The sequence below is a fragment of the Crotalus tigris genome, unplaced genomic scaffold (assembly GCF_016545835.1).
Source record: "Crotalus tigris isolate CLP2741 ecotype Arizona unplaced genomic scaffold, ASM1654583v1 scf7180000017592.2434428, whole genome shotgun sequence".
Classification (NCBI taxonomy): domain Eukaryota; kingdom Metazoa; phylum Chordata; class Lepidosauria; order Squamata; family Viperidae; genus Crotalus; species Crotalus tigris.
This window is the reverse complement of record NW_024096498.1, coordinates 56,165-78,834: the sequence shown is the minus strand read 5'-3', so window position 1 is coordinate 78,834 and position 22,670 is coordinate 56,165. Positions and strand designations below refer to the sequence as shown.

General features: G+C 45.9%; 1 protein-coding gene across 1 annotated transcript; it reads right to left on the bottom strand.

Annotated features, from left to right (window-relative positions):
* Window positions 1-8,093: 8,093 nt before the first annotated feature.
* LOC120317686 lies at window positions 8,094-22,281 on the bottom strand. The gene is made up of 5 exons (XM_039364474.1): window positions 22,240-22,281; window positions 15,129-15,247; window positions 10,504-13,724; window positions 9,569-9,623; window positions 8,094-9,442 (listed from the first exon to the last, which is right to left on the bottom strand). The coding sequence occupies exons 1-5, from the start codon at window positions 22,278-22,280 to the stop codon at window positions 8,778-8,780; spliced, it is 4,101 nt and encodes a 1,366-aa protein (XP_039220408.1). The 5' UTR covers window position 22,281; the 3' UTR covers window positions 8,094-8,777.
* Window positions 22,282-22,670: the final 389 nt, after the last annotated feature.

Here is a 22,670-nt window from a genome sequence, read left to right as displayed (position 1 = left end):
GAAAAGCAACCTAGAACTGAGAAGAAATTTCCTAATAGTGAAGACAATTAACCAGCGGAACAACCTGCCTCCAGAAATCGTGGGCGCTCCATCACTGGAGGTTTTTGAGAAAGAGAGTAGGCAGTCACTTGTCTGAGATGGTAGAGGTTCTGCTTGAGCAGGGGGCTGGACTAGAAGACCTCCAAGGTCCTTTCCAACTACCTCCTTCTGTGATTCTGCAAGGGTCTCCTTCTTGATCACGGGGTTGGACTAGAAGACCTCCAGGGTCCCTTCCAGCTGTCATTTTATGATTCTGCAAAGTGCTTGAGCTGGGGGTGGACTAGAAGACCTCTGAGGTCCCTTCCAGACTGTGATTCTATGTTCTAGGCAGGAGAGATCCATATTTCCTGGCCAAAGAGGCAAGATTTGTTCTGGGGCTCGACTGGGGAGTGACCTGGTCCCCACGTTGGCAGAGGTTAGTCCATGCTTGTCGGTCAAGCTGTGGATCATGGGTCTGTTTTCCTTCGGCAGCAAGTAGCCCATTCTCAGCCCTCTCGGAAAACTACAGGCTGTTTCCTCTGCGCAGCCCCACCAGAAGGCTCTGCTCTCAGCTCTAAGTCAACCGGGGGGAGATCTGCCAACCCCCAACTTCGCAAAGCCCCGTGAAGGGTCAGACAACGGCAAGCCCTCGCAACAAGCCACCGAGTCCTCACAGCCCTGTGCAGTCCTGACTTCACGACTAAAACATTCATCTGCAGAAAAAGAAAAGGAACTCCTAATCCCTCGCTTAGAACGGGGAGGGGGCAGCCTGGTTTCCTCCCCTGTCTTGGTGGCAGGATCAGAATTCAGGCCCTTGGCAAGCTGGTAGTCTTTGCAGCCACAGGAGCTCCGCAAGTATTGGCTGAGAGCTTGACCTCACAAAACTCTCCCCCCCCAACTCCAGAGAAGCTGGCCTTCTCCCTCCCTCCCCCCTCCCACTGGCCCACTCTCTCTGCCCCTCCCTCCCACACGCCTGTGTGCTCTTAGCTTCCTCTTCCTCTGCAGCTGCTGCCTACAGGCTGAATACAGACTGGGCTAGAAAGCTTCTCCCCGAAGAATCTTCCCTCTCCTTAACTTCCACTTCGCTTTTACTCATCAGGAAATGAGCAGCGGTGGAAGGCAGCTCCAGGTTCTGGCTGACCACTTCTCCATCTTCAGAAAGGAGGGGGGAGAGGGGCTCCTGGTGGAAAGACCACTCTTCTTCCTCCCCCCCCCTCCAGACTTAGGAAGGCAAACACCCCATCCTGACTTTGACAGCTTCCGGGAGGATGTTTCTCAAGCTGAGCAACTTGAAAGTGGGGGGGGGGGACTTCAGCTCCCAGCATGCCCCAGCGAGTATGTTGAGAAGCTCTAGTCTCTTTATCTCCCTCCCTCCCTCCATCCCTCCCTCCAGCTGCTTCATTCTTGGCCACTTGAAAATGGGTGGACTTCAGCTCCCAGCATGCCCCAGCGAGTATGTTGAGACGCTCTGATCTCTTTTTCTCCCCCTCAATCCATCCCTCCCTCCAGCTGTTTCTCATTCTTGGCCCTTTGAAAATGGGTGGACTTCAGCTCCCAGAATTCCCCAGCCAGCATGTTGAGAAGCCCTGCTCTTTGTCTACCTCCCTCCCTTCCTCCATCTAACTTCCACTTTCGCTTTCACTCAAGAGGAAATGCACAGGGTTGGAAGGCAACTCCGGGTGCTGGCTGACCGCTTCTCCATCTTCATAAAGAGGGAGGGAGGGAGGGAGGGAGCCTGGTAGTGGAAAGACACACACACAAACACACACACAAAGATTCAGGGAGGCCAACATCCCACAGATTCACAGCCTCCAGGGTGGCGTTTCTCAAGCTTGGCTTCCCCGTATGCCCCAGCCAGTGTGTTGAGAAGCACTGATCTGTCTCACTCCGTGCATCCACGCGTATTCCCCCCCCCCTCTATGCATCCATCTGTCCATGCAAAGGTATTTCTCATCCTTTTGCAACTTGCAGATGGGTGGACTGCAACTCCCCAAATCCTTCAGCCGACTTGTTGGGAAGCTCTAATCTCTTTCTCTCCATCGCTCCCTTCTTCCCCTCCCGCCTTCCATCCCTCTATCTTTCCAATCCATCATCCATCCATCTTTCTAATCCATCCATCATCCATTCATTCATCCATTATCCATCTCTTTCCAATCCATCCATCATCCATCTATCCATCCATCTTTCCAATCCATCCATCCTATCCATCTTTCCAATCCATCCATCCATCTTTCCACCAAGCCGCCAGCCGTTTCTCATCCTTGGCAACTTGCAAGTGGCTGGACTTCAAATCCCAGAATTCTCTAGCCAGTGTGTTGAGAAGCTCTGATCTCTTTTGCTCCCTCCCTCTTTCTCATCTATCCATCCTTCCATTTTTCCAATCCATCCATCTGTGCTTTTTTATAATATTTTATTAATTTTCCAATTTTACATTTGAATATTTCAAAAGCAACGTGGTGACTGGGTTAATCAATAGTTCAATCACAAAATCTTAGTGCAAATCTCAGATTACCACATCAAATATTTCTTCTCTTTTTCCCTTAAAATTTACTGTCTCATATTCAGGTTAGTACATTTCTAATTATATCAGCTCAATAAGAACATCATTATTTCATTTATCAATACATTTTTAGCTTATACATATCATAATTACATTCACTCTTCATAAACAATCCATATCCTGTTATTAATTTTTACTCAGTTTTTAATTTCTTATCAATATTCCAATCTAACCTTTAATATTTATAATTTTTCAGACTTTGGGTAACCAAAATTTCCCTTATCTCATTGCATAACAAACTATAATATCCAAAATACATATTTTATCTATTTGAATATAATCTATTTCCCATCATATTAAATCATCTACTTAATAACACAATATCCCCTTTAATAAATCAAAACCATTATATATATTGCCTGGGTTAATCAATAAATCAAACATATTCATAATCTTTCATTTTATCCATCCGTTCCTCATCCTTGGCAACTTGCAAGTGGCTGGACTTCAACTCCCAGAATTCCCCAGCCAGCACGTTGAGTAGCTTTGATCTCTTTTTCTCCCTCGGACCCTCCATCTTTCCCATCCATCCAGCTTTCCTTTCTTCCCGCCTTTTTTCCTCTCTGTCTTCTGCCTGCTGTTTAATTTACCTCAGGATCTTCCTGTGTTCCCCACTGTCTTGTCTGTTCATGCACGAGGTGATCTGCGCTCTGATTGGTTGCCTTAATTATAAAGGAGGCGTTTCCCTCCCCCCCCCGCCTTTTTTCTTCTCTGTGTTCTGCCTGCTGTTTAATTTACCTCAGAATCTTCCTGTATTCCCCACTGTCTTGTCTGCTCATGCAGAAGGCGCGCTACACTGTGATTGGTTGCCTTAATTATAAAGGGGGCGTTTCCCTCTCCTCACCCCCCCCCACGCCGCCTTTTTTCTTCTCTGTGTTCTGCCTGCTGTTTAATTTACCTCAGGATTTTCCTGTTTTCCCCACTGTGTTTTCTCCTTTCTGGATGATGACAAAGACTCTTGTAAGTTTGAACATTAAATATTATTTATAGATAGATATGTAAAAGACAACAAGTTTGTGTTAGTCTCTCCGATTTCACCTGGACTACCTCAGCGTGTTCCTGTGCTCCTGACTATTTTGTGTTGTTTTTTTATTTCTGGATGATGGCAAAAGTAAGTTTGAATGTTAAACGTATTTATGTACATATACTAAAGTTCATCCTTGGGAACTTGAAAATGGGTGGACTTCAACTCCCAGCATGCCCCAGCCAGCATGTGGAGAAGCTCTGATCTCTTTCTTTCTCTCCCTCCATTCATCCATCCATTCATCTTTGCCAGCCAGCCAGCCGTTTCTCAATCTTGGCCATTTGAAAATGGATGGACTTCAACTCCCAGCATGCCCCAGCCAGTATGTTGAGAAGCTCTGATCTCTTTCTTTCTCCCTCCCTCCCTCCCTCTGGCTGTTTCTCATCCTTGGGAACTTGAAAATGAATAGACTTCAATTCCCAGCATGCCCCATCCCTCCTTCCCCATCCCTCCTTCCTTCCCCATATATCTCCCTTCTTCCCTCCCTCCCTTCCCCATTTATCTCCCTCTGTCCCTACCTCTCCTTCCTTCCTCCCATCATATATTTCCTTTTTTTTTATTTAAATTTTTATTTTTAACCAACAAAACAGAACAAAGCAAAACATAACATAACACACATACACACACAATATGTACTCCTTTTTTTTACAGCAATTACGTAACGGTAATCTAATATTTACATTTCCCCCTTATTCTTCTTTAAATATTTGTCCTTATAGCCCCATTATTTCTTATTTACATTTTTCTTCCTTCATGTTCTACTTCTTACTAAGAATAATTCATATTATTATTATTATACATTATTATACACATATTTTCACTTTTGACCTTTCCATATTTATTCTCCTCTATTATTTCTAGTTTCCAACCAGACATACACCTTGTTCTTACTATATAATACTCTGTGTCTTCCTTTTCTTTTATCTCTTTTGTTAATTTGTCCATCTCAGCACAGTCCAGGATTTTTCTTATTACTTCTTCCTCTGATGGTATATTCTCATTTTTCCAGCACTGGATGATGACAAAGACTCTTGTAAGTTTGAACATTAAATATTATTTAGATATACACATGTAAAAACAACATATGCTATTCTTGCCGCCGTTATTATATGTAAAATTAAGTACCATATTTCTTTACTATATTTTCTATTTAAAATATCCAACAAAAAGATCTCTGGTTTCCAGTCTACAGGTTGGTCTATTCCTGGATCCATTTTCTTATTGTAGACCAGTATTTTTTTGCAACTGGGCATCTCCACCATACATGATAATGTGTTCCATGTACTTTTTTACATTTCCAGGATGTTGGCGAATTATTCTGGAACATCTTGGCAAGCTTTGCTGGTGGAAGATGCCATCTGTAATACATTTTCAACTGGTTTTCCTTGAATGCCGCCGACATAGTCAATTTTATATTTATTTCCCATATTTTTTCCCATTTCTCCAATTCTGTATTATATCCAAAATTTTTTGCCCATCTAATCATTGTGTCTTTGACAACCTTGTCTTCCATTTTATATCTCAATAGGTATTTGTATAAATTGCTAATTAATTTTATTTCTTGCGGCTCTTTTTGGATTTCATATAATTTTTTGTCCTCTGTATATTTAGATTGAATTTGTGTAAATGTCCACCAATCAATCTCTCTGCCAATGTCTTGTTCCAATTCTTGTTTTGTTTTCAAATTTCCCTGTTCATTTACTAATTCCTTGTATCTAATTATCTTATTTATATCCAATAGGTTTGGGTATTTCAGAGCTTCTGTTGGGGATAACCACATTGGAATTCTTGTATAATGTTTTTGTTTTATTTTTTCCCAAGTCTGTAGCAATGCATTCCTAACTATGTGTCTTTGAAAATATCTGTGTATTTTATGTTTTTCGTCCCATAGGAATGCATGCCACCCTGCTTGCAAATCATGTCCTTCTACTGTTAAAACTCTAGTATTTTTCAAATCCATCCAATCTTTTAGTCAAGTTAAGCTTGATGCTTGGTAGTATATTTCCCACTCTGGTAACGCCAATCCCCCTTTATCTTTCGTATCTTGCAAGAGTTTTAATTTAATCCTGGGTTTTTTCCTTTGCCATATAAATTTAGTGATCAATTTATTTAATTCTTGAAAGAATGTTTTCCCTAATTTTATTGGAATAACCTGGAACAGAAATAATATTTTTGGCAATACATTCATTTTGACCGTAGCGGTCCTCCCTAAAAATGAAATTTGCAAATTTTCCCAATTTTCTAAAATTTTTTTATCTGGCGTAGTATTTTATCATAATTGTCCTCCTTAATCGAGGAGCATTTCGCTGTAAGCCAGATCCCTAAATATTTTATTTTCTTGGTTATACTTATCTTTGTTTTATCTTCCAATCCCCTTTCTTGTGCCTTTGTAAGATTTTTTGTTATTAATTTGGATTTATTCTTATTAATCTTAACTCCGGCTACCTCACCAAATTCTTCTATTTTTTGAATCAATTTAAAGCCGGTTTCTAATGGATCTTCCAAAATAAATACCAAGTCATCAGCAAAGGCCTGAACCTTATATTCTTCCTTTTTAATTTTTAAACCCTTTATTTCTTGGTCCTCTCTGATTTTTGTAAGAAGTATTTCTAATGATAAAATAAATAGAAGAGGAGAAAGTGGGCATCCTTGTCTTACTCCTTTGGTTATATCAATTTTTTCTGTCATTTCCTCATTTATAATTACCCTAGCTCTTTGTTTAGTATATATTTTCTCAACCATCTTTCCAAATTTTGTCCCAAAATCCATATAGTACAATTGTGTGATAATAAAATTCCAATTCAAATTATCAAATGCCTTCTGGGCATCAAGAAAAACTTGTGTAGCTTGTCTTTCAGGATGAACTTCGTAAAATTCTAAAGTATTCAGTATTATCCTCATGTTATTTTTTATTTGTCGTCCTGGTAAAAATCCATTTTGATCTGGGTGAATATAATTATTCAAATTTTTTTTTATCCTTTCTGCTATTATTGTTGTAAATGTCTTATAATCTGTATTCAGTAAAGAAATCGGTCTATAATTTTGAATTTGTTGTAGGTCTGAGTCTTCCTTGGGAATGAGGGTGATGATTGCTTCAGTCCAAGTTGTCGGTATCTTCGCGTCTTCCAACACCTCATTGTAAATCTCCAACATTATCCATTGTAGTGACTCTTGTGTATTTTTATAAAACTCGACCGGAATTCCATCTGGGCCTGGTGATTTGTTGTTTTTTTTGTTTTTTCAATGCTGTTTCTAATTCTATTGCAGTTATTGGTCTATTTAACATTTCCTTTTGTTCTTCAGTAATTTTACCCATTTTTGCTCCTTCTATATATTGTTTGACTTTATCATCTGGTATATCTTCCTGATGGTATAGCTTTGAAAAGAAATTTTGTATTATTTTCTTTTTTTCTTCCCGTCTATATTGTACTGTTCCACTTTCATCTTGTAGTTGGTGTATTGTTCTTCTGCCTTTTTCTTTCTTTAATTTATAAGCCAACCATCGACCAGTTTTATTCGCATTTTCAAAGTAATTTTGTTTTGCTATCCTGATTTTCTGTGCCATTCCTTTTTGTGTTGTCAGGTTAATATTGTGTTTTATAATATTCCATTTTTCTTTTATCTTTTTATTTTGTGTGTCCTTCTGTAGATCACCTTCTATTTTTTTAAATTCTTCTTGTAATTTCCCTTGTTGAAGTCTCCTATCTTTATTTTTCTTTGAGTTGTATGCAATTGTCAATCCCCAAATGTAAGCTTTTGTAATATCCCACAAATTTTGTGTTGATGTCTCTTCCTTTTTATTTGCCTGAAAAAATAATGTCAACTCCTTTTCTAGCATCTGTATATATTGTTTATCTTTACACAGTTTTGATTCATTGAACATCTTTTTCTCTGTTTCTGGCCTTTCCAGCTGTTTCTCAATCTTGGCCATTTGAAAATGGGTGGACCTCAACTCCCAAGCATGCCCCATCCCTCCCTCCCTCCCCATACCTCCTTCCTTCCCCATATATCTCCCTTCTTCCCTCCCTGCTTTCCCCATTTATCTCCCTCTGTCCCTCCCTCTCCTCCTTCCTTCCTCCCATCATATATTTCATTCCCTTCTTCCATCTATCCATCTCCCATACTTCCTCCTTCCCGTCTCCTTCCTTTCTTCCCTCCCTCCCCACACCTTTCTTCCTTCATTCCTCCCTTCCCCATCTATCTCCCTTCCTCCCTCCCTTCCACCATATATATCAGTGATGGCGAACCTTTTAGAGATTCAGTGCCCAAACTGCAGCCCAAAACTCACTTATGCATCATCGAGTGCCGGGTGGGTGTAGCCAATTGGCTCGGCATGGCCAATTGGGTGGGCGTGGCTGCGGTGGTAACAGCAGACTGGGTGGGACTAAACAGTACAATCAATTCCAACTTTGCAAGATCTTTTTTTTTTCCGGGAGAAGTTGAAATTGACTGATTGAACCTTCTTTTTTTTTTTTGCACACGACGGTGGAGGCCTAAAGTGAAAAGATTTTATAAAACCCAGCTGAAGGCCTAGGACTGGGGCGACAGCGCATGTGCCCACAGAGAGGACTCTGAGTGCCGCCTCTGGCACCCATGCCATAAGTTCGCCACCAGTGATATATATCTTTCCCTTCTTCCATCCATCTATCCATCTAACAGCTTCTGGAGGCAGGTCGTTCCACTGATTAATTGTTCTCACTGTCAGGAAGTTTCTCCTTAGTTCCAGGTTGCTTCTTGATGCTCTTTGGTGCCAGAAGGAGTGAAGGGGAGATGCTCTCCAGATTCTCCTGCTATAATCTCTCCCCGTAAAGTTGAGCTCTAACATTTCTTGTGTTGTTGGCTTCCCGACCTGGTCTACCTCGAAGGACAGACAGGTGGGAAGCCCCAAAGACCTGGTCCTCCCTAAGGGACACGGGTCCAGGATGGGAGAGAATTTGGCTGTGGGACCTACTGATCCTGGGACGGGTGGGCAGGATCTTCCCATGCCCTTGAAAAAAGTCCTGTCATCCAAGGGGAGGAAGCGGATTCTCAAGAGAAGGAATCGGCTGAGTGGAACTCAGCCACGAATCTCTGGCTTGGGTTCTTGAGAGGTCACATGGCAAGGGCTGGATTAGAACCCAGAACGGAAGGGCTGTGGTGTTTGGCAGAGTTGCTACCTTGGGAGCCAAGGCTCAATTAAAGAGACTTTCTGGCCTCTGTTCTAAAGTGGGAAAAAAACACAGACCGTGGTCTTTCGTTGAAGCTCATCATCTCTTCCGTGTAATAAGGAGCATCTTTGTTCGTTTCTACCAGACGATCAATCATGGTCATCAGTTTGGCCACCTGAGCCTCTCGTTCCGCCCCTTTGGCCTTGTTGTTGAAAGCCAGGAACCGGTTCCCACATTCAGCAGCATATTGCTGCAGTTTTTTACCCCCTACAGCTATGAAATTTTTGATAGAGGTACCTTCCAGATCCTCTTTGCGCGTGAACAAAAGGATGATGTAATTTTTGGCTTTAAGGCCAAAAATCTCTTTGATCAGCTGAGGCACCTGCTCCTCCTGAGTGAAACGACCAGGACGTATCACATGCAGAATGACGTGGGGACCCGATGAGCAAAACTTCACGCACTTCCTCACTTCTGCAACAACGTCGTTGACTGGACAACTGCTATAGAAAAGGCCAGGCGTATCAACAACCACAACCTTCCTGCCGTTTAGCTGTGTGTCCTCCTTTTGACATGCTTTTGTTACTGATCTAGGTGACATGTAACTTTTAAAGACGTTGCTTCCCAGAATTGTGTTTCCTGTTGCACTTTTCCCATTTCCGCTTCTGCCCACAAGGACGATCCTCTGTTCAGACTCTACAACCCAAAGGGGAGAAGAGAGAAGAAGGGGACTGGTCAGCAGTGTACGACCGTCATAGCTTGTCCCCCCCACCGAGAACAGTAACTTCCACCCCACCTGAACCCCAGGACCCAAGACTTTACCTTGGATGCTTACAGTCATACGCACGCCAGCCGCACAGCAGATAACCTGAGATTTCTGCGTGAAAAGCAAAACAGAATCAACCAAAGGAGAGGCTGCATTGCTCAGGTTGCTAAAAACTCACCTTACCCAGAAGTCAAGCAAGAAATGGAGGGGGATTAAAAAAAAGACCATCCCTTCCTCAGTGCTCTTGAGGCTGACCTTGCCCTCCCGCAACCTTGCCAGACTCAAGCGGCTCTGACTCTTCTCCACCCCCAACGTAGCTGTCTTGGATCAGATCTGCCCCCCCTCCAGCAGGTTCCCCGAGTGGTCTTCCCACTCAGCCCTGTTCCTGTCTGGCATCCCACAGGATGGACCTCACGCTTGTAGTCGCTCCCTCCATTCTCCAAAACGGTCCTCGCCCACCGGCACTGTCTCCATCAGGTCAGAGACCAGTCTCTCCCGCTCGGCTCCCGTGGCCTCGTGCATCATGGCTGACCCGCTTTGCAAACCTTACTCACTCCAGACAACAAAAACTAGGGAGGGCGGAAGGGGATGATTGGAATTGATGGGTGGCTGGGAGGGGAATGAGGAATTTATGTGCATGGGTTGTGGCCTGAGAAAGTTTCCAGCACCTCAAGGTGTTTCCCAAAACAATGATTGAACTGGATTGGTGGACAACGGACAATGGGTGGCCCGGGGAGGAAAGGGGAGATTATTGCTGTGCTGTTTTTAATGGCAAAACCTGAAAACTAGCTTTGCTTCTACTGTGTCTATATGGATCTATCAGGAAACTTAAACTCTTGGTAAAAGAATGCGCCTGGAGTTTCTTTGCTGCATATGCCAAAAATCTTCAAAATCTCCAGTGATGGAGCACCCAAAACTGGTATCAGCCTATTCTACTGCCTCCTCGTTCTCTTCGTCCTCCCCTCTTCCTCCAAAGAAGGTGTCAAGTTACCTCTGCAGGCCTCCCCCTAGGATAGATGCAAGTGATCTCCTCGCTCCATTGACCGAGCCCAAATTCAGTCACAGCTGCACATCGGAATTGGAACTGAAGATTTAGTTGGACATCCTCCAGGGTGAATTGATCTTTAGGTCCTTCAGTATGGAGACTCTTCCAATTCTGCCCTGCAATCCGATATTCCACCTTGTACCAGGAGACTGAAGGCTTCCCAATGGCGACTGGATCAATCCTGATCTGGAAACTATTTGGTTTGACTAGTTCAACCTTAAGAGACGGAGGTCTTCTAAGAGCAGCTTCCATCTTCAGATGTTCCTTGAGAATCTCCATGGTCAAAGTTAACCTTTTGGTTTCCAGCAACATTAGTGAGTCAAAGAAGTTCTTCATGCTGTTGGTGCTCATTTTCCAGTATATTTCAGCAGCAGCATGATGGCTTCCTCCACTTTCTCCATGACTAAAAAGGGTTGAATGGTTGAATCTGAAGTGCAGAGGGGTTCCCGACTTGTCCCGATCACAAGGCAGGTCAGCCTCCTTGAGGGCCTCCAGGACAGGTGGGGTTCCCCCATCAGCAAAGGTGATCAGGAGCTGGACGTTATCCTTCACGTCTTTTCCCAACAGGGAGAGCATGGAATCAAAGACGCATTTCTGGGCATGAACTGAATGGGCAAGGAAGGCCTGGGCCACCAAGCAAATGGCATCAACGTGGTCAATGTCCCCTGGGGCGGAGAAAAATTCTTGGAGCTGCTTCTCAACAAGTTTATCTTGCTCTGCGTCTCTTGTGCCTCCAAATCCTGGAGTGTCAATTATTGTGAGAGAACAGGGAATCCGGAACCCCTCCTGATGGTGCACCACATAGACAGTGACTTCAGACGTCCTGCTTCCAGCTTCGCTTCTCTGGGTGGTTTCGTGAATCAGTTTCCATCTGAAATTATCTCCCCACTGGACACCCAGGATATAATTGATCATCCCGTTGAGCAGTGTGGTTTTCCCAGACCATGTTGCTCCCATGATCAGGATCACTTTGTTGGGCACTTTTGGGTTCTCCTTTCCAAGCTGGTATATGAGACAGGAGCTGGAGGCATCTGGGAGGACTTTCTTCAGAGGAAGAGCGAACACTAACGGATGTGTGTCGTCCACTGGGGAGCTTCCCTGAAAGAACTGGTGGGCGACGTTGCCTGCATCTTCTTCCTCCAGTGATGTGGAGACTTCCATCTCCTCACTGGGGACACCCAGAGCTCCATTGTCACACACGGCTGACACCCGTATTCTATATGCCGTCTGGGGCTTCAGACCTTCGATAGGGTAAAACTCTATTTTTCTCCCAGTCCTTTTTCCAGTCCACTGGTTCTTCCCAACTCCAGCCTCCACCATTCTGTACTCCACCTTGTACTCCTTAACCACAACTCCTGAGGCAACGATGCTGGGATTCATCCAGGCCACAGAGATGACAGAAGATGCTGCAGTGACCGTTCTTAATTTCTCAGGAGGGCTGGTGGAAAGAGTCTTTATGGGTGGGCTCAGGTCACTGGATTTACTAAATCCAAGCTTGCAACAAGCAGCATACTGGAACTGGTACTCTGTGTTTGGAGGCAGATCTTTCAGCAGGAAGACCTTGCTGGTGTTCTCTGTCCTCACGGTCTTCCAATTCTCTTCCTCTGCAATCTTGTACTCTACCAGATAGCTGGAGGTGGAAGCCTTGCCATATTCAGCTGGCTGAAACTTCAGCTGAATGCTGTTATGTCTCCGTTCAGTAATCTGCAAAGGGAGAGGTTTTGAAGGCAACTCAAAGTTCTTGCTGACCAGCTTTCCATCTTCATAAAGGTATATTGAGGCTCCTGGGATGTCCACATCTGGGAGTGAGGCCACGACAAAGCGGACCTTCTCATTCGATTGGTTGACACTGAAAAAGTCTTTCATGGATTTGGCCGCTTGGCGAGCATTGTGGGTCCTCTCCTGGTCCTCAAACCAGGCCTTGCCTTTCTTGACCTCTGGAGTGGATCTGGTGGACTTAGCTGATTCTTGCAAGAATCGCTCCTGAAGCTTGTCCCGTAAGCTCAACAGAAACGGCTCCTCTTCGTGTAAAGAAGTGAATATAAAGGAGACCACGTATCCATTCTGAGGGTCGAGAACTATTTCTTCCAACTTGTTCTGGGAAGAGATAATTTGTATTCCACTTAGAATCATTAGATAAGATCTGACAAAGTTAATTTCTCTTTTCTTGGTGTCTAGAAATTCACGGAGTCTTCGGCTATTGAAGGGTGACCGGTTGATGGACGTCAAGATGTCCACCAGGGTCCCTTCCTCCTGGCCTCCTCCCCGGATGGAAGGCAACACTCTGGCCAGTTGTTTCTGGAAAGTTTGCCTGTGTTGCTTGCACAGATCCTTGAACTGCTGGATCTTCTCTTTGATCTCAGGGAAAGTCTCGGCAATGGGATCGTTGGCTAGATCATTGCTTTGCATCTGGATTTCATTGAGTTCCTCCAAGATCTTCTCAGCATCAAAGACCAATTTTAGGCTGATCTCACGGACCATCTTAGCTGCTTTGGTGTTGAGCTTGGTCAGCGGGTAGAGCCAGACCCGCACAGGAACAGCCTTCTCCCCATCTTTCCCTAACATTTTTGGTAGAGTTTCGTAAACTTTCATGGCATCTTGGAAAGTGACTGGATTTTTCTCCAGAGAAAAATCTCCATGGAATGTGCAACTGAACTTCAGAGCATTCTCTTTCTCCTCCTTGTTTAGTTTGGCCTCTGCTTCTCCCGTGATTGATATCTCCTTCTTGATTGCAAGATGGATGTTTCCTTCTATATTTTTTATCATCTCTGTTGAAGAAACCTCTCGGTCAAAGACAAAGAAAGCCTGGGCTCCAAAAAGAATTGCAGTGACCACATGGGTGGCCGTGCCATGCTCAAAGACTTCTGGATGGGAAACTTTCTGGGTTCCTAGATGGTTCATTGTCAGCTGCTCATACCTGGTGGTGGTTTTGTACCTAACGGTGACTCTGGCCTGTTGCTTGGACTTCTTGGTATCATGAAGATACTTGGCTGATCCTTCCACTTCAACCAGGCCTGCCAGGAAACTGGCCTTGAGGGATCCTGAAATGTCCAGAGCATTGGTCTTGTCATCAATGGTGTCGGATGCAATGATTTCCAATTCGGTCTTGGGCTGAGGCTTAATGGTCAGGTGCTTCTGCAGAGAGAGGGGGTTCCAAAGGGTGACACCTGCACGGAACAGGAGACAACAGGAAGATAAACGTGAAATGAGACCTTAGAAACGCCTAGAGAAGCCCCAGAGTGCTGAGACAATAGAGATATCATTTTTCCTGGATGGTGACCTCATTTGTTCTGCCTGGTCATCACCCAGCAGTTTTGCAAACTACCAGAAACTCAAAAAGCTTTTGACTGAGTAGAGAGGAATGGGAACTTCTATGTACCTGTTGATTTCAAGAAAGATTTCCAATTCCCTGGAGAAATCATGTTTTTCTTTTCTTTTTTTTTTTTAATTAAAGAGTTTTATAAATTTTACAGAAAATAAAAGACAATACAAAAACAAAAAACAACATATACAAATAAAAAACAAACATTACCCAACAAAACCCCCCTTCCCCCACCCCTACCCAACCCCCCCCTTCCCCTCCCCAGGGCCTCCCAGAGCAGAATATAGGCTTAATTAAAAAAAGTTAAAAAAATTTATATTTATAAAAAAAAGAATATAAAATAGAAAATATATATATATATAAAGTTAAAAATTATGAAAAAACTATATAGTATTTTTTATATCAAATTTAAATTGTATGAATTTTATCCATTTATCCCAAACAGCAAGAAATTTCTCTTGCGTTTGTCCCTTTAAGAAAGCCGAAATCTTTGCCATTTCCGCCAAATGAGACACTTTAAGAAACCATTCCTGCAATGTAGGCAAAGATTCCTTCTTCCAATATTGTCCTACTAACAGCCTCGCAGCTGTAATCAAATTTAACATCAATATAACCTCCTTTGTATCACAATCAATAACTATACCTAACAAAAATAATTGTGGAGTAAATTTTACCCTCCTTTTAAAAATTCTCTGGATATTCCACCATATCTTAATCCAGAATGCTTTTATCTCTCTGCACGACCACCAAATATGATAAGTAGCGTCCATACAACCACATCTCCAACATTTAGGTTGTAAGTCAGGGTACATAAAAGACATTTTTTGTGGATCAAGGTGCCATCTATAAAACATGAGAAATCATGTTTTTCATCAGGGGTTCAGAGGGGCCTTCTGTATTCAGACCTCCCTCCCCCCCCCAGAAAAGCACCAGCACCACAACTTTAAAATTAATATCCCTCACTTCACTATCCCGGGTAGGACCTCAACTCCTTTTGTAATCATTTTCCAAAGCATTTCAGAGACTTTATTATGAGCCGAGGAAAGTTGCTGTGTGCCTGTCCAAAGGGTTGGATACGCATTCCAGGCAGGTCCTACCCAGATAGCCGTTATCAGCAAGCTGTAGATCCAGGAGCCGAGGCCTGAAGTGACCCTGTGCTGTGCTGGAGAATCGATGGCGTTGCCCTTCTCCCTCCCTCTAGAGATCCTGCAGGGGCTGCCTATCCTTTGGACTCTCCTCCAGTTCCTACCTGGGATGAGCACATCCGTACGGCAGTCGTACAGCATCCCCAGCTGGAAGGGGCGGCCCAGGGCTGGGGTCTCCACAATGTTTTCAGCCATGGCCAGGCTCAGCTCCTGCGTGTTGCTCCTGCAAGAGAAAAGAACCACTTGGAGGAGGCAGAGACTGACCAAGAGGGGGGGGAGACAGTGCATGTCCCTCCCTGAACCAGGAATGTCCCCCTCTCCAACAATTCTTAGGAAGCTGTTCCAAAAAAGCGCCATTGGGTGCACTCCAGGCCACACCGATAAAGAGTTTGGGGAAGGGGTGTGTCTCTCACAGACCCCCAGATGCTTCGGGTAGCAGAAGGGCCACTGGAGAAGTCCGCACAGCCTACACCCCACACACTAACCAGCAAGTGCCACTTACCTGCTCCCCAAATCCACCCATGTAAAGAGTTTGGGGAAGGGGATACCTTCACTGTTAGGACCCAGGTGGGCAACACCAGGCAGCCCTCCAGAGAGTTCTTTATGTCTGTTGGGAAGGTTAAACAAATGGCCCTCCACTGACTAGTCAGTCCCCCAACCAACAGCCAATAGATCAGCGGTTCTCAACCCGAGGAGTCGCGACCCCTTTGGGGGTCAAATGACCCTTTCACAGGGGTCGCATAAAACCATCAGAAAACACATATTTCCGATGGTCTTAGAAAGCGAGACACTGCTCCTCTATCCGTCTCCGCACAGCTTCGAGCTGGGGGCCGTTGCAGCGCCGGATTCGTTTACGTTGAGCATCTCCTAAGGGAGGCTGCGTTGCTTCGCAGCCCTGTCCACGGAGGAGGCTGAACTAAGCTCTGCCGGTGCTGTTGCCCTCTTGGCTTCTCTCTCTGTCTCCCTGCCTGGGCGCTTCTCCAACCAGGCTGGGTGGAGCCGGCGGAGCGGCCTTCCTGCCCTCCCTCCCCGGTCAGCTGGAGCTGGGCAGGTCGGCGACCTGTGGAAGTGGGGCGAGGACAGACGAGGAGCGCTGAGCCCCGAGCGCGGTGGGTGATCAGGCAGCATCATTGCGTGCTTGGAGAGCCCTTAGGCTTGGGGTTTACCACAACATGAGGAACTGTATTAAAGGGTCGCGGCATTAGGAAGGTTGAGAACCACTGCTATAGATTATCCAGCAAGGCCCCAAGGCAGAGTTCCAGGCATACGGCAAGGGCAGTCCTCAGAGCACGGCAAAGGTGCAAGACAAGGAGCAACTTCCAAAAGGGGCACAGTGAAACAAAAGGCAAAGGCAATTCACACCACAAGGGCCCAGTTCAACCCAAAAGGCAAAGAGCCCTTCTCAAAGCAAGACGGGGCCCAAGGCAAGGCAGGTCTGAAGGGAGAATCGTCAGGGCCAGGGCAAGCCAAGAACAGCCCTCACAGCAAGGCAAAAGCCGTCGTTGACACACAGAGTGAAAGCAGTTCTTAAAGCAAGGCGAAAAGGATTGTGATCTGAAGACAAACACTTGTTCCTGGCAAAAGTCCCTCTTCACTGCGCCTCCTTAAACATTACTCTCCAGGTGAACCTTGTGAGGAGGAGCTGGGAACCCTCCTCCCGAATAGCCAGGGTGCCGTGGATTGACTCTGCCTTCCTCGATCAGCCTGCGCCCACTCTTCCCCCCTGCCTACTCTTCCGAGGGTTGAGGGACCTGCGCCTGCCTCGTCCTCAGGTCGTTTCTCCTGAGCCATAGAGATTGCACCATCCCCCTGCACTGACCCTGGCTCCATTTCCTCCTCCTCCTCCTCCGACCTGGGCTCTGACGGGACCATGATATTCACCCTGTGTCTCTCACAGACCCTTCAAAGTCTGAAGACCACCTACGTGGCTGTCACAAGGGCTATGGGACCAGCAGGCAGATCCGGAACTCCCCCAAGGTTCAGGCAGTGGGCAAAGATCACGCTCCACCCTCTGAAGGTGGTTGAGTGCCTTCATGGGCAGAGGTGCCCATCCTGCGTCGGGGGAGTAAGGACCCCTCTGTCCGGAGCAGTGGGGCAGGGACAGTTTTTAGGTGGGACGACCTTTCTTCCTAACAATAAGCGGACCGGACAGGAACACCAATTGGTTCTTTCCAGAGGAAATGAACTCAGAACGGACACACCTCAAACAGGAAGCGATGGCCAAGGCACGGATCGGCCCCATCAAATGGCCGGGTTAGTTTTTTCCGTGTTGCAAAGTGGAGACGTCATGCTCAGCCCACTTAGTCAGCACAAAAGAGGGAGCAGATATAATCCCCGACTTATAACAGTGCAATATGAAGTTAGAACAGTACCGGGAAAAGGGATTTAGGAACATTTTACACACTGAATGACGGTGATCAGGGTCACGTGATCAAAATTCAGACGCTTGGCAACAGACTCCTATTTCTAACCGTCGCTGGATCCCAAGGTCACCCGATCGCTTTTCGCGACTTTCCAACAAGCAAAATCAACTGGGGAAGCCGGATCCACTTAACGGCCGAGGGACTAACTTATCAACGGCAATGATTCACTTAAAAACCGAGGTGAGAAAGATCATCAAATGGGGCAAAGCTCACTTAACGTATGCCTCACTTCACAAGAGAAATTTGGGGCTCAGCTGTGGCTTAACTAGAGGAGAAAAGGAACCTAGAATTAAGGAGAAATTTCCGGACAGTGAGAACAATTAAGCAGTGAACCACCTGCCTCCAGAAGTGGTGAATGCTCCAACACTGGAAGTTTTTAAGAAGAGACTGGACAGCCATTTGTCTGAAATGGTATAGGGTTTCCTGCCTGAGCAGGGGGTTGGACTAGAAGACCTCCAAGGTCCCTTCCAACTCTATTATTCTGTTCTGTTCTGTTCTATTCTTAACTGAGGGCACAAATCTTTCTAGCTCAGGCACGTCAAACCCGTGCCTATTCTAGCTAAATGAGTAGCAAAGAAGGAAAGAGAAATTTGCGTAACCGAATGAATCTGTTTACAGCAGGAAGAGGAGCAGAGTCTGGTTTCCTCTGCTGGGCTTGTGGCAGGATCAAAATTCTGGGGCTGGGCAGTGTAGCGATGTTTCCGGCCACAGGAGCGCCGCAACGCCCCCACCCCACTGTGGGCAGGGAGGTCTTGACCACACAGGCCTCTGACACCATCACCACCACCACCCCAATTCCAGAGAAGCCTGGTCTTCTCCCCTCTTTCCCGCTCCTACTGGCCCTCTCTCTGCCCCATAATATCTTGAGTCCCCTTACCTTCCCCTTCCTTTGCAGCTGCTGCCTAAGCTGTGACAAGCCCCGATGCCAGATTCGGGCTAGGAAGCTGCCCAAGGAGTCTTCCTGCAGTCTGGGTGTGACCTCTCTGATTTTCACTTTCACTTTCACTGACAGGAAAGGGCCGGGCTTCGAAGCAACTCAGACTTGTCAATTTAATGATCAAAGGCCTGGAGACTTACGAAAAGAACGGCTGCAGGACTTGGGTTTGGCTAGCGTAAAGAAAATAAAGAAAGGGGCGACATGATAGCAGAATTCTAGTATTTGAGGGGCTGCCCAAAGAAGAGCGGGGGGTCCACCCATCCTCCAAAGCAGCAGAAGGCAGGACAAGAAGCAACAGATGGAAACTAATCGAGGAGAGAAGCCACCTAGAACCGAGAAGAAATTTCCTAATATCTGAGTCCCCTTACCTTCCCCTTCGTTTGCAGCTGCTGCCTAAGCTGTGACAAGCCCCGTTGCCAGATTCGGGCTAGGAAGCTGCCCAAGGAGTCTTCTTGCAGCCTGGCTAGGGTGAGGGTGTGACCTCTCTGATTCCCACTTTCACTTTCGCTGACAGGAAAGGGCGGGGCCTCAAAGCAACTCAGACTTGCCAATTCAGAGAGGCCAATGTAATGATCAAAGGCCTGGAGACTTAAGACATAGGAGAAGAACGGCAGGACAAGAAGTGACAGATGGAAACTGATCGAGGAGAAAAGCCACCTAGAACTGAGAAGAAATTTCCTAATAGTGAAGGCAATTAACCAGCGGAACAACCTGCCTCCAGAAATCGTGGGCGCTCCATCACTGGAGGTTTTTGAGAAGAGAGGAGGCAGTCACTTGTCTGAGATGGTAGAGGTTCTGCTTGAGCAGGGGGCTGGACTAGAAGACCTGCAAGGTCCTTTCCAACTACCTCCTTCTGTGATTCTGCAAGGGTCTCCTTCTTGATCACGGGATTGGACTAGAAGACCTCTAGGGTCCCTTCCAGCTCTGTCATTTTATGATTCTGCAAAGCGCTTGAGCTGGGGTTGGACTAGAAGACCTCCGAGGTCCCTTCCAGCCTGCGATTCTATGTTCTAGGCAGGAGAGATCCATATTTCCTGGCCAAAGAGGCAAGATTTGTTCTGGGGCTCGACTGGGGAGTGACCTGGTCCCCACGTTGGCAGAGGTTAGTCCATGCTTGTCGGTCAAGCTGTGGATCATGGGTCTGTTTTCCTTCGGCAGCAAGTAGCCCATTCTCAGCCCTCTCGGAAAACTACAGGCTGTTTCCTCTGCGCAGCCCCACCACAAGGCTCTGCTCTTAGCTCTAAATCAACCGGGGGGGGGGAGATCTGCCAACCCCCAACTTCGCAAAGCCCCGTGAAGGGTCAGACAACGGCAAGCCCTTGCAACAAGCCACCGAGTCCTCACAGCCCTGTGCAGTCCTGACTTCACGACTAAAACATTCATCTGCAGAAAAAGAAAAGGAACTCCTAATCCCTCGCTTAGAACGGGGAGGGGGCAGCCTGGTTTCCTCCCCTGTCTTGGTGGCAGGATCAGAATTCAGGCCCTTGGCAAGCTGGTGGTCTTTGCAGCCACAGGAGCTCCGCAAGTATTGGCTGAGAGCTTGACCTCACAAAACTCTCCCCCCCCAACTCCAGAGAAGCTGGCCTTCTCCCTCCCTCCCCCCTCCCACTGGCCCGCTCTCTCTGCCCCTCCCTCCCACACGCTTGGGTGCCCTTAGCTTCCTTTTCCTCTGCAGCTGCTGCCTACAGGCTGAATACAGACTGGGCTAGAAAGCTTCTCCCCGAAGAATCTTCCCTCTCCTTAACTTCCACTTCGCTTTTACTCATCAGGAAATGAGCAGCGGTGGAAGGCAGCTCCAGGTTCTGGCTGACCACTTCTCCATCTTCAGAAAGGAGGGGGGAGAGGGGCTCCTGGTGGAAAGACCACTCTTCTTCCTCCCCCCCCCTCCAGACTTAGGAAGGCAAACACCCCATCCTGACTTTGACAGCTTCCGGGAGGATGTTTCTCAAGCTGAGCAACTTGAAAGTGGGGAGGGGACTTCAGCTCCCAGCATGCCCCAGCGAGTATGTTGAGAAGCTCTAGTCTCTTTATCTCCCTCCCTCCCTCCATCCCTCCAGCTGTTTCATTCTTGGCCACTTGAAAATGGGTGGACTTCAGCTCCCAGCATGCCCCAGCGAGTATGTTGAGACGCTCTGATCTCTTTTTCTCTCCCTCAATCCATCCCTCCCTCCAGCTGTTTCTCATTCTTGGCCCTTTGAAAATGGGTGGACTTCAGCTCCCAGAATTCCCCAGCCAGCATGTTGAGAAGCCCTGCTCTTTGTCTACCTCCCTCCCTTCCTCCATCTAACTTCCACTTTCGCTTTCACTCAAGAGGAAATGCACAGGGTTGGAAGGCAACTCCGGGTGCTGGCTGACCGCTTCTCCATCTTCATAAAGCGGGAGGGAGGGAGGGAGGAGGGAGGGAGGGAGCCTGCTAGTGGAAAGACACACACACAAACACACAAAGATTCAGGGAGGCCAACAACCCATAGATTCACAGCCTCCAGGGTGGCGTTTCTCAAGCTTGGCTTCCCCGTATGCCCCAGCCAGTGTGTTGAGAAGCACTGATCTGTCTCACTCCGTGCATCCACGCGTATTCCCCCCCCCCTCTATGCATCCATCTGTCCATGCAAAGGTATTTCTCATCCTTTTGCAACTTGCAGATGGGTGGACTGCAACTCCCCAAATCCTTCAGCCAACATGTTGGGAAACTCTAATCTCTTTCTCTCCATCGCTCCCTTCCTCCCCTCCCGCCTTCCATCCCTCCATCTTTCCAATCCCTCCATCTTTCCAATCCATCATCCATCCATCTTTCTAATCCATCCATCATCCATTCATTCATCCATTATCCATCTCTTTCCAATCCATCCATCATCCATCCATCCATCCATCCATCTTTCCAATCCATCCATCCTATCCATCTTTCCAGTCCATCCGTCCATCCATCCATCTTTCCAATCCTTCCACCCAGCCAGCCAGCCGTTTCTCATCCTTGGCAACTTGCGAGTGGATGGACTTCAACTCCCAGAATTCCCCAGCCAGCGTGTTGAGAAGCTCTGATCTCTTTTGCTCCCTCCCTCTTTCTCATCTATCCATCCCTCCATTTTTCCAATCCATCCATCCGTGCTTTTTTTATAATATTTTATTAATTTTCCAATTTTACATTTGAATATTTAAAAAGCAACGTGGTGACTGGGTTAATTAATAGTTCAATAACAAAATCTTAGTGCAAATCTCAGATTACCACATCAAATATTTCTTCTCTTTTTCCCTTAAAATTTACTGTCTCATATTCAGGTTAGTACAGTTCTAATTATATCAGCTCAATAAGAACATCATTATTTCATTTATCAATACATTTTTAGCTTATACATATCATAATCACTCTTCATAAACAATCCATATCCTGTTATTAATTTTTACTCAGTTTTTAATTTCTTATCAATATTCCAATTTAACCTTTAATATTTATAATTTTTCAGACTTTGGGTAACCAAAATTTCCCTTATCTCATTGCATAACAAACTATAATATCCAAAATACATATTTTACCTATTTGAATATAATCTATTTCCTATCATATTAAATCATCTACTTAATAACACAATATCCCCTTTAATAAATCAAAACCATTATATATATTGCCTGGGTTAATCAATACATCAAACATATTCATAATATTTCATTTTATCCATCCGTTTCTCATCCTTGGCAACTTGCAAGTGGCTGGACTTCAACTCCCAGAATTCCTCAGCCAGCACGTTGAGTAGTTTTGATCTCTTTTTCTCCCTCCGACCCTCCATCTTTCCCATCCATCCAGTTTTCCTTTCTTCCCGCCTTTTTCCCTCTCTGTCTTCTGCCTGCTGTTTAATTTACCTCAGGATCTTCCTATGTTCCCCACTGTCTTGTCTGTTCATGCACGAGGTGATCTGTGCTGTGATTGGTTGCCTTAATTATAAAGGAGGCGTTTCCCTCTCCCCCCCCTTTTTTTTCTTCTCTGTGTTCTGCCTGCTGTTTAATTTACCTCAGGATCTTCCTGTGTTCCCCACTGTCTTGTCTCCTTATGCAGGAGGCGGGCTACACTGTGATTGGTTGCCTTAATTATTAAAGGGCGTTTCCCTTCCCTGCCGCCTTTTTTCTTCTCTGTGTTCTGCCTGCTGTTTAATTTACCTCAGGATCTTCCTGTGTTCCCCACTGTCTTGTGTTTCCTCCTTTCTGGATGATGACAAAGACTCTTGTAAGTTTGAACATTAAATATTATTTATATATGCACATGTAAAAGACAACAAGTTTGTGTTAGTCTCTCC